Source organism: Oncorhynchus keta, chromosome 37 (assembly GCF_023373465.1).
Source record: "Oncorhynchus keta strain PuntledgeMale-10-30-2019 chromosome 37, Oket_V2, whole genome shotgun sequence".
NCBI classification, from domain to species: domain Eukaryota; kingdom Metazoa; phylum Chordata; class Actinopteri; order Salmoniformes; family Salmonidae; genus Oncorhynchus; species Oncorhynchus keta.
Genome location: NC_068457.1, coordinates 1,955,753 through 1,968,220, shown reverse-complemented (window position 1 = coordinate 1,968,220; position 12,468 = coordinate 1,955,753). Strand labels below are relative to the sequence as shown.

Here is a 12,468-nt window from a genome sequence, read left to right as displayed (position 1 = left end):
CGTTTTAATAGTCCATGAAATTTTAATGAAATACAATTTGATTCTCTTCCTTTTTTTATCGAGTGTTATACCACAGCATTGTTTAATACACTTTTCTGATTGGCTAGAAGGGCATTCTAGAATGGACATTAAAACCAGGAAACGGGACACCTTGCAATCACGACACAATATGCCCCTACACACGAAGATCGTACTTGCTATAAAGTTATAGAAAGCTAAACCAACAACTACACAAACTGATATTGGATACATTTTAATACAGGTCCAACAAAGAAAAAACGTAGCTATGTTTTTGCAGAAACATCTTCTTGGAGCATTTGATACCGAAGGTGGTGAGTGATGAACATGAATTTCTCCTGTCCCCTCCGTATCTAAAGTTGTCAAATCCTCCAACATGTTTCTAGTTTGATCTGTTGGTGAAGAAAGCTTGTCTGTTTATCTGAAGCCTTGATGGTTTTTGCGACTGCACTTGAAGAAACACTTGAAGAAACTTGAAAAGCTCTTGAAGTTTTCCATATTGACTGACCTTCATGTCTTCATGAAGGTCATGTCTTCACCCCTTACTTACTTTTCTTTTTGCTTATTTGAGCTGTTCTTGCCATAATATGGACTTGGTCTTTTACCAAATAACACCCCTACCTTGTCACAAAACAACTGATTGGCTCAAACGCATTAAGAAGGAAAGAAATTCCATAAATGAGCTTTTAACAAGGCACACCCGTTAATTGAAATGCATTTCAGGTGACTACCTCTTAAGCTGGTTGAGCGAATTCCAAGAGTATGCAAAGTTGTCATCAAGGAAAAGGGTGGCTACTTTGAAGATTTTCAAATATAAAATATATTTTGATGGAACACTTTTTTGATTACTACATGAATTCATATGTGTTATTTCCTATTTTTGATGTCTTCATTATTATTCTACAATGTAGAAAATAGTAAAAATACAGAAAAACCCTGGAGTAGCTGTGTCCAGACTTTTGACTGGCACTGTATATACAGTGCATTCGAGAAGTATTCAGAATTTTTCTAAAATTGATTTTTTTTTAAATCCTCATCAATATACACACAATACCCCATATTGACAAAGCGAAAACAGGTTTTAAATAATTTCCGAATGTATACAATAATTAAAACGGGAATATGACATTTACATAGTTATTCAGACCTTTTACTCAGTACTTTGTTGAAGCACCTTTGGAAGCAATTACAGCCTTGAGTCTTCTTGGGTATGACGCTGCAAGGTTGGCACACCTGTATTTGGTGAGTTTTTCCCATTCTTCTATGCAGATCCTTTCAAGCTCTGTCAGGTTGGATGGGGAGCGTCGCTGCACTTCTATTTTCACGTCTCTCCAGAGATGTTCGATCAGGTTCAGGTCCAGGCTCTGACTGGGCCACTCAAGGACATTCAGAGACTTGTCCCGAAGCCAGCTGTGTGCTCAGAATCGTCCTGTTGGAAGGTGAAACTTCGCCCCAGTCTGAGGTTAAACGCTGGTCATGGCTCAGATCAACACCATCATCCCAAAAACCCTAGACCCACTCCAATTGGCATACCACCCCAAAAGATCCACAGATGACACTCTCTCTATTGGACTTCACACTACCCTGAACAGCTGATCAAATGGCTACCCAGAATATTTGCATTGACCCCCCCTTTTTTATGCTGCTGCTATTCACTGTTTATTATCTAAGCATAGTCACTTTACCCCTACGTACATGTACATATTACTTAGACTAATCTGCACCACCACACATTGACTTGGTACCGGTACCCCTTGTATATAGCCTTGTTATTGGTATTTTATTATTGGCCTTTTATTTTTGTAACTTTAGTTTATTTGTAATATTTTCTTAAATCTTGTTTTTCTTCAAACTGCATTGTTGGTTGGTTAAGCACTTATAAGTAAGCATTTCATGATAACGTTTACACCTGTTGTAATCAGCCTATATGACAGATACATTTGTATTTGATTTGAGGTTCTGAGCTCAATGGAGTAGGTTTTCATCAAGGATCTCCCTTGACTCTGTTCATCTTTCCTTTGATCCTGACTAGTCTCACAGTCCCTGCCTCTGAAAAACATCCCCACAGCATGATGCTGCCACCACCATGCTTCACCTTAGGAATGGTGCCAGGTTTCTTCCAAACGTGACACTTGGCTTTCAGGCCAAAGAGTTGAATCTTGGTTTCATCAGACTAGAGAATTTTGTTTCTCATGGTCTGGAGAGGCCCTTAGGTGCCATTTGACAATCTCCAAGTGGGCTGTCATGTGCCTTTCACTGTGCTTCCGTCTTTACCATATACCAGATGGTTGTCTTTCTGTAAGGTTCTCTCATCTCCACAGAGGATCTCTGGAGCTCTGTCAGAGTGACCATTGGGTTCTTGTTCATCTCCCTGACCAAGGCCATTCTCCCCCGATTGCTCAGTTTTGTGGCCAGCTGTAGGAAGTGTGGTCAGCTGTAGGAAGAGTCTTGGTGGTTCAAAACTTATTCCATTTAATAAGAATGATGGAGGCCACTGCGTTCTTGGGGACCTTCAATGCTGCAGACATTTTTTGGTACCCTTCCCCGGATCTGGGTCTCTACACAATCCTGTCTACGCACAATTCCTTTAACCCCATGGCTTGGATTTAGCTCTGATATGCATTGTCAGCTTTAGGACCTTTTATAGACAGATGTGTGCCTTTCCAAATCATGTCCAATCAATTGAATTTATCACAGGTGGACTCCAAGCAGGTTGGTGAAGGATGATCGATGGGAAAAGGATGCACTTGAACTCAATTTTGAGACTCCTAGCAAAGGGTCTGAATGCTTAAGTAAATACGTTTTTTCTGTTTTTTATTTGTAATACATTTGGAAAAAAATCTAAAAACCTGTTTTCGCTTTGTCATTATTGGGTATTGTGTGTAGATTGATGAGGAAAATCTTTGATTTAATCTATTGTTGTAACGGTTTTCTTCTGGTGAAAGAGAGGCGGACCAAAATGCAGCGTGGTGGTTATTCATGTTTAATTTATAAAGACACTATACATGAATAAACTAACAAAAACAATAAACGTGCGAAAACCTAAACAGCCCTATCTGGTGCAGACACAGAGACAGGAACAATCACCCACAAAACCCAACACAAAACAGGCTACCTAAATATGGTTCCCAATCAGAGACAATGACTAACACCTGCCTCTGATTGAGAACCATATCAGGCCAAACATAGAAATAGACAAACCAGACACACAACATAGAATGCCCACCCAGCTCACGTCCTGACCAACACTAAAACAAGGAAAACACATACGAACGATGGTCAGAACGTGGCAATTGTAGAATAAGGCCGTAACATAATTAGGATAACGGGAAGTGGTCTGAATACTTTCTGCATGCACTGTATATATTTCTATGTAAATGTTTGCTTTGTATTGTTTTCTTTGGCAGCAGTGGTATAAGCAGGATGAACAGCTTAAACAAATGCAACGGAATAAACGTTGGTGTTATTCTGGCTGCAGACTGTGTAGCCATTGCTAGTTGGTTAGCTAGCAGCAAGCAAGGGACAAGAACGTTGCCACTGGGCATGGCAACGGAACATAAAGAACGAACGACTAGTTTGCATCCATAAATATCAAATCTCTGCTTGTGTTTCCTTTTTAATAATTATAAAAAAATGAGTCAAATTTCTGTCAGATTGGTAATATGACAATCATGCCAATGACTGACTAGTGCTCTGTCTTTATTTCCCTTTTCTAGGAACAGTACAAGTTCTGCTATGAAGTTGCTCTGGAGGCCCTTAGCTCATTCTGAGAGAGCAACGTTGCCCCTCGTGTCTGTGGGACACAGTGCTGACACTGCAGACACCAACCCATATGAGGCAGTGGATGTGTGTGTGACCACAAACTCTATAATGAAGAAAATTACACCCTCCACACTGGGGTTATGTGTGCGCTTTTGCAAGACTGGGACCCCTTTCTCTTGTATAAAGAAAAAATGGAATGAAAACCTTTAAACACAGCTTTCCTTCTCTTTCTTCAATGTCCATCTTGGACTGTGATGTGATCTTGTACAGTAATTTCCTTTTTAGATATATGCCTTGAATTTTATTCCCTCAGTGTAAAAATACAAACCAAGAAAATAAACTGACATGGCTTCAGCTGATGGGGATAAAAAAAAACACACACACACAAAAACAACACAATCAGATTAACAAACAGAACCGATACAGACGAAGACAAATGCAAGATGCGAAGATTTGAACTCTACCTGGCTTTGCACCTCTTTTTAAAGAATATTAATAACGACTGTATTATATATTTCCCCCTTGTTTTAACAGACACAAAATGGCAGATATTTTTTGTAATTCTTTGGATTTTGTGGTTCCTGCAACTCCCTTACATCCATGTGCACACGCTGGTTTTCTCACATTCGCAAAGTGACATTTTTATTTTGGTATTGTGGCATGTTCTCATTCTCTTGTCCCATGGCTCTTGTGCTGTGCAGACAATCATGAATTATTCTGGGCCCGGTTTTCAAAAGCATCTTAAGGCTAAGATGTGTTTGGGAATCCGGGCCCTGGTTTGCTGCACTGAAAATGAGAGAAGAGTCAGTCAACACTTGAGCATTCTATGCTGGCTCTACACAGTATTCATCAAAACTTATTTTACATTCATTTGTTTTGGCATTTCCACTGTATTTTGCACTGCTTTACCTTCAATCCCATTTTAAAATGGTGTCATGTAGGGGAGACTAGGGGCAATCGTAACAGGGAGCAATTGTAACACGTTGCATTTCTCCAAAAAGAAAAGCTGGAGTGATGAAACACACACAGTACATTTAGGTTATGTCTGAAAAGTTACAGCCAGATATATTCACTTTTAATGGGCAAATGTTTGTTTTTCAGGGATGAAAGTAGTTTTTTCCACCGGTTGTATTTTTATAATACTGCATTAGCATTAGTGTCCAATAATTCAAACTATCATAATTTGCATCACTATATGTGGACTAAACATTGACATGAATGACATGTCACTATTGTTGTCTCTTCCTAGGCACATGACGTTTTGTCATGGCTGCTGGGTTGGGGGCAATTGCCAATTGTAATTCAGTGTTAAAATGACCCTGAGCCAAGCAGCCAAATTATGAAAACGAGTGATTTTAACTTTAAGATTGTATGAGTTATTCAAATAACTTTAAATAGCCATGGTGTCCTGCAGAGTGCCACAGCAATTATAAGCAGATTTAATCTGGAAACCATCATATTATTCAGATATTTTGAGAGGAACCAAATGGCCATGCACAAACATGGGTGTTACTGTAATTATTGTTTACATACAAAACAATATTCATATTTATTGAAAAATCATTACTTACGTCTATGATAATATGATAACTTAAAAAACATTCATGTTTATGAATTAAGTGAATTTATTTTGTTTATTTTTTAGGTGTTACATTTGACCCCAGCTACTGTTACAATTTCCCTTGACACAGGGCACATGTAATGTCCGGACCCTTTTGGATTACAATCAATATTGTGATCTGACGGTCATTATGTACAGACATATACATGGTATGAATGAAAAATTATTGGCCTAGTTCGAGTGGTCTCTGAGCAAAAGAGTAAAATGCAAACATTTTTACAATTGCCCCAGTCTCCCCTAATTTGGTCGACAGTGCCATACTCACGTCTTTAAACATATACAATTTTAACGGAATTGTGTAGAAACATATCAGCCTAGGGATAGAGTGGGATAACATTCTATTAATGTGCACCTCAAGCTTGTCACGCACTGTAGCAGCCCCCACCCTACTGTTTCCCAGTCTCAGGATGTGGATAAGGAGACTTTGTTTTTCATCCCTGTCCATTCTTGCGCTCATATTCTACTTTATAAGAGCAGTTTGGCTTATTGTGAGGCTGTCCTAATATGGACCCCGTAACCGTGTCCTGCCATTACTCTCCGCCCATGCATCTCATGCATACTGTTTGGAGAACTTCGGATTGTCTTCATCCTCACTAGACATGGAAACAGAATCAATCTGAGATTGTGAATCCAACTCTTGACTAGGGGGGGTTTCAAGTAGAGAGCTCCAGTCGACAATGCTGCTTTTGAAGGCAGCGTTTGCAGCATTTGCAGAAATCGTATTCAAGGCAAATGCTGCAGATGGCTCAATTGGAAACTATCTTTAAATGTCAAGCTTGCTATAGAGAGTTTTGGATTGAATCCCGGCCTGGGATTTTTGCACGGGTTTTATGTCCATTGAACAGTTGTAGTACAGTATTGTACAGGGCTTTGTCAGAAGAATGTTTTGCTGAACATGGACAGTCACTTACAATATGAGGTGTAGAAGAAGTCATGTGTCAACACACAGCATAGTTGTATTATTAACATGCAGCCGTTTGGTGACAGGAACACAGAGAAACAGTGTTGGAATTCTAATGTCAATGTTGTTTGTTTTGCTTTTCATATTTCCACTGTCTATATTATATTTTGTTTTCCTCATTTTTTTCTCTTGAATTTGTTTAAAAAAAATGTTGTCTAGCAAAGTGATATTTAGATCTGGTGATGAAATTGCCATGGTTGTTTTGTTGTTTAAAAATGTGGTTACATCAAATAAAGGGACCAAAATGTTGAACAAATTATTTTATTATTATTTTTAACACATTTTATCAACCAATTTACAACTATTGATATTATCTACAGTAAATATCAAGCCTACATTACAGTACGATTGTGAAGGTGAAAGGTCAATCTCAGGAATGATCAAGCAAAATACTGATGAATCAAGATCCGAACGTCCTCCCATTTTAACTATTTATTCCCAGACTCCACATTCATATGTATGAGCACATTTGCATATGCATCAATGACAGAAATGCACCTTGGCATTATCCTTATCAATCACGGCTAAATGAGTCCTAAGAGAGCCTCTCTGCTTGTCATTTTAGCTCCCGTCATATGTGTGGACAGAGTGTTACACAGTAGACATACATGGACACATGCAAATGAACTCTAGTCCCATCCATTTAACGTTATAAATGTTGCGTACTCACAAAATATGCCACAACATGCATGCGCCAGTTTTCAGCAAATGTGGACATGAGAATTTGACTTGACGTGAGAATGTGCTTATCCTCCCGCAAACTTTAGACCACGCGTGCGCGGTTTCTAGTGGTTGAAGTCTTGCATTGCAAGAAGGTAAAAGTAGTCTAGAAGTAGCCTTGTACAAATGGGGAATATATGATGACACTCTTATTTATAACAAAAGAACAGGTAGGCCTAGCTAAATATCAAGACATAAAAATATGCAATCATTTGCCTTCAGTGAGAAGAGCAAAAATCTATATATATTTTATTCTATAATAACTAGAAATCGGCAAATATTTCCCTCTAAGCTTTTTTTATTTCCATGATCATTAAAGAAGGCTATTCGCGAAATAGCCTATAGGCCTACAGTATTTAGGATAGGCAAGGTGTCAAAATCATTCCACAGGGATGCTGCCCCATGTTGATCCCAATGCTTCTCACAGTTGTGTCAAGTTGGCTGGACGTCCTTTGGTTGGTTGACCATTCTTGATACAGTGCCTTGCAAAAGTATTCACCCCCCTTGCCGTTACTCCTATTTTGTTGCAGTACAACCTGTAATGTAAATAGATTTTTATTTGGATTTCATGCAATGAACATACACAAAATAGTCCAAATTGGTGAAGTGAAATTAAAAAAGTAACTTGTTTTAAAAAAATTCAAAAAAATATAAAACGGAAAAGTGGTGTGTGCATATGTATTCAACCCATTTGCTATGAAGAGCCTAAATAAGATCTGGTGCAACCAATTACCTTCAGAAGTCACATAATTAAATAAAGTCCACCTGTGTGCAATCTAAGTGTCACATAATCTGTCACATGATCTCAGTATATATGGGGCGGCAGGTAGCCTAGTGGTTAGAGCGTTGAACAGGTAACCGAAAGGTTGCAAGATCGAATCCCCAAAGTGGCAAGGTAAACATTCTGTAGTTATGCCCCTGAACAAGGCAGTTAACCCACTGTTCCTAGGCCGTCATTGAAAGTAAAAAATTGCTCTTAACTGACATGCCTAGTTAAATAAAGGTAAAATGTAAAAAATATACACCTGTTCTGAAAGATCCTAGAGTCTGCAACGCCACTAAGCAAGGGGCACTACCAAGCAAGCAGCAAGAGCAAGGAGCTCTCCAAACAGGTCAGGTACAAAGTTGTGGAGAAGTACAGATTCGGGATGGGTTATAAAAAAATATCAGAAACTTTGAACATCCCACAGAGCACCATTAAGTCCATTATTAAAAAATGGAAAGAATATGACACCTCAACAAACCTTCCAAGAGAGGGCCGCCCACCAAAACTCGCGGACCAGGCAAGGAGGGAATTAATCAGAGAGGCAACAAAGAGACCAAAGACAACCATGAAGAAGATGCAAAGCTCCACAGCAGAGATTGAAGTATCTGTCCACAGGACCACTTCAAGCCGTACACTCCACACAGAAGAGTGGCGATAAAGAAATAAGCAAATATGTTCGGTGTTTGCCAAAAGGCATGTGGGAGACTCCCCAAACATATGGAAGAATGGAAGAAGGTACCTTGGTCAGATGAAACTAAAATTGAGCTTTTTGGCCATCAAGGACAAAGCTATGTCTGGCGCAAACCCAACACCTCTTATCACCCCGAGAACACCATCCCCACAGTGAAGCACGGTGGTGGCTGCATCAGGTTGTGGGGATGTTTTTCATCGGCAGGGACTGGGAAACTGGTCAGAATTGAAGGAATGACGGATGGTGCTAAATACAGGGAAATTCTTAAGGGAAACCTGTTTCAGTCTTCCAAAGATTTGAGACTGGGATGGAGTTTCACCTTCCAGCAGGACAATGACCCTAAGCATACTGCTAAAGCAACACTCAAATGGTTTAAGGGGAAAGATTTAAATGTCTTGGAATGGCCTAGTCAAAGCCCAGACCTCAATCCATTTCAGAATCTGTAGTATAACTTAAAGATTGCTGTACACAAACGGAACCCATCCAACTTGAAGGAGCTGGAGCAGTTTTGCCTTGAAGAATGGGCAAAAATACCCGTGGCTAGATGTTCCAAGCTGATAGAGACATACCCCAAGAGACTTGCAGCTGTAATTGCTTCAAAAGGTGGCTCTACAATCTATTGACTTTGGGGGGTGAATAGTAGTGCACGCTCAACTTTTTTTTTTGGTCTTATTTTTTTCACATCTGCAAAGTGGTAGGCATTTTGTGTTAATAAAATTATATAAACCCCCCAAAAATCTCATTTAATTACAGGTTGTGGGATAACAAAATAGGAAAAATGCCAAGGCGGGTGAATACTTTCCCAAGCCACTGTACACACGGAAAACTGCTGAGCATGAAAAACCCAGCAGCGTTACAGTTCTTGAAACAAACCGATGCGCCTGACATCTATTACCATACCTCGTCTAAAGGCACTTAAATCTTTCACCCTCTGAATGGCACACAATCCATGTCTAAATTGTCTCAAGACTTAAAAATCCTTCTTTAACCTGTCTCCCCCCCTTCATCTACACTGATTACATTATTAAGGGATCATAGCTTTCATCTGGATTAACCTGATCAGTCATGTCATGGAAAGAGTAGGTGTTTTTAATGTTTTATATACTCAGTGTATATCATAACCATTGCAGAATATATTCCTCACCATTTCTGGCCATGGAGAGTGGAGATTCCCGTAGTAGCCATACAACAAATTACCGTGCACACACCTCATTGGGCCTATTATATAGGCTATTATAATTTCAAGTTTTTGCTCGATGCAGATGACAGGGTGTGTGGTTTATAACATACAGTAGAACAGACAGTTCATTTTTTGCATTGAAGTGTATAGGCAACCACTATAAATAAGGCTACTGTAGTTTTAAAAAATCCAATTTGACAATATTTCAGTATTCAGTGCAGCATATTTTGTTTTTCAAAAAAGTAAATGGAAAATATTATTGCATTCCAGCGATCTGTTTACAGGTCCACACCTTTTTTTCAGACACAGCAAATGTCATTGCAAAATAAAACATTTGCAGGCAGAGTTATCATGCTCGTTCACACGCACACTGTTTTACGATAGGTCTGATTTATAACGGGCGTGCGCCAAGTTTACAAATCTCTATATTTTGGTGTGTGTGAAGTCTTTCCAGAAATGGGACTAAAGCCCAAACTAGATGGGATGCAGAATGCTGTGGTAGCCAGGCTGGTTAAGTGTGCCTTGAATTCTAAAGAAATCACAGACAGTGTCAGCAGCAAAGCACCCCCACACCATAACACCTCCTCCATGCTTTACGGTGGGAAATACACATGCGGAGATCATCCGTTCACCCACACCGTGTCGCACAAAGACATGGCGGTTGGAACCAAAAATCTCCAATTTGGACTCCTGACCAAAGGACAAATTTCCACTGGTCTAATGTCCATTGCTCATGTTTCTTTGACCAAGCAATTATCTTTTTCTTATTGGTGTTCTTTAGTAGTGGTTTCTTTGCAGCAATTCTACCATGAAGGCCTGATTCACCCAGTCTCCTCTGAACGGTTGAGGTTGAGATGTCTGTTACTTCAACTCTGAAGAATTTATTTGGGCTGCAATTTCTGAGGTTGGTAAGCCTAATGAACTTGTCCTCTGCAGCAGAGTTAACTCTGGGTCTTCCGTACATGTGGCAGTCCTCATGAGAGCCAGTTTCATCATAGCGCTTGTTGGTTTTTCCAACTGCACTTGAAGAAACTTTCAAAGTTCTTGAAACTTTCCGTATTGACTGACCTTCATGTTTCACTTTTTTGCTTACTACATGATTCCATATGTGTTATTTCATAGATTTGATGTCTTCACTATTATTCTACAATGTTGAAAATAGTAAAAATAAAGAAAAACCCTTGAATTAGTAGGTGTTCTAAAACTTTTGACCAGTGGTATACACTCATTCAGCATCATTCACACCCTCTTAAGCTTTAGACCCACCCATCTCTTTAAGGATTCACGTGAGGCCATGTACTAAACAACCAAAGATTTGAAGACTAAAGGCGGGTTAATACCACGGGTGTGTTGTACATTCAATATTGAGTGGCAGAGTGCGCTCTGGGCATTCAGAAACTCAGAGCGTTGTCAGATTGTCTGTTCCTTAATTCAGAGCGTTTCGCTCTCAGAACATTCAGAGCGCACAGTTGATCTGAGCATTCTGACCTAACAACAGCAGTCAAGCACCCAAGGTAACTGGTTCACTTGCTAGCTACTTCCAGACACAAATGAGAGAACAACTCACTCTGATCATTTTACTCCCCCTAGCAGAGTTGGTTAGGCTATTTTTATGTTATCCAGAGTGTTGGTCACTGTAACTGTGCTGCTGGTAACAATTTAATGACACTTTTTTGCCAATGTTTACTGACACCGGCTATATTCAACGGGGGTTGAGGGTTCGTAAATTCGTTGCTCTGAAATCGGAGTAGATAGCCAGAGTGATTTTACCAGCTACGTCTATCGACAGTTGTCGCAGTGACATCATGAACATTCTATTGAAATGGTTACTTGCATAGTGGAGTTTTTTTAGACATGTAGCTAGCTAGCTAGCTACCTAAACAATGAACCATAATCCCAAATCATAACGTTACTACCCTGCATGAATCTGCAGGTAACTAACCAACCAGGTTCAATGTTAGCTAGCTAGCTAGCTAATCTCAACATGTTGCTAGCTAGACTATCTTACCCGCAGTATACATGGATAGATGCTTCTTCCTCTCTGTCACTGATGCCATGGTTGCCCTTAGTTTGAAGATGTAATCCGGAGACAAGTGTTTTATACAACAGTGTGTTTTCTTTTCCCAATTTTCAATCAAACACCAGACTTCAGACACCAGATCTCCTAAGCTATCATACTCTAATTCCACTGATTTCAAAACTTGATCCACCAGAATTTGGAGAGCAACACTTTGGCAGTTCTAGTATGTGATATCTCTGTAAAAAGCCACTTTAGAAGGGATTGCTTATACATACTAACCACCTCATGTTATAGACAGAAGCGTGCTACATAGCAGACCAATCCAAACTCATCTCTGGGTATGTCCAGTCCAACCATTATCTCAGCCAATCTGTCTTTTCCGTGGCTAAACCAACTAGGTTCCTAATTGAAAAATTGTATTCATATTTACAGGTGGCATGAAAGTGGGTTATTAAGGCACGTGAAAGTTCACATGTTACAAAAAGCATTTCTGCCCCCCAAAAATGTAAGTTTACGTTCAAATGCCTCTCATGTGAAGTAGAGACACACCTATTTTCCTGAAACGAGTCACATATGTGAGTGGCTGATCTTGTTTGATAAACCATTCCTTTCTCCTATTATCCCTACAGTGTTAGAAGTTCTAAACGGCGATAGAAAGTGTAGGCTAAGGCATGTTTTTATGTTCATTTGGATGAAGGGATTTATAGCGTATCAGTCTAATTGAGATGC

At 39.5% G+C, this 12,468-nt stretch overlaps 1 protein-coding gene across 1 annotated transcript in view; it reads left to right on the top strand.

The window, feature by feature from the left end:
• The window catches only part of LOC118370053 (receptor-type tyrosine-protein phosphatase T), a 488,900-nt gene extending 482,282 nt beyond the window's left edge, over positions 1-6,618 (top strand). Inside the window, exon 34 of the mRNA XM_052498885.1 lies at positions 3,735-6,618. Coding sequence (XP_052354845.1) covers positions 3,735-3,788 — 54 coding nt within the window. The 3' untranslated portion in view covers positions 3,789-6,618. The remainder of the gene's footprint in view (positions 1-3,734) is intronic.
• Positions 6,619-12,468: the final 5,850 nt, after the last annotated feature.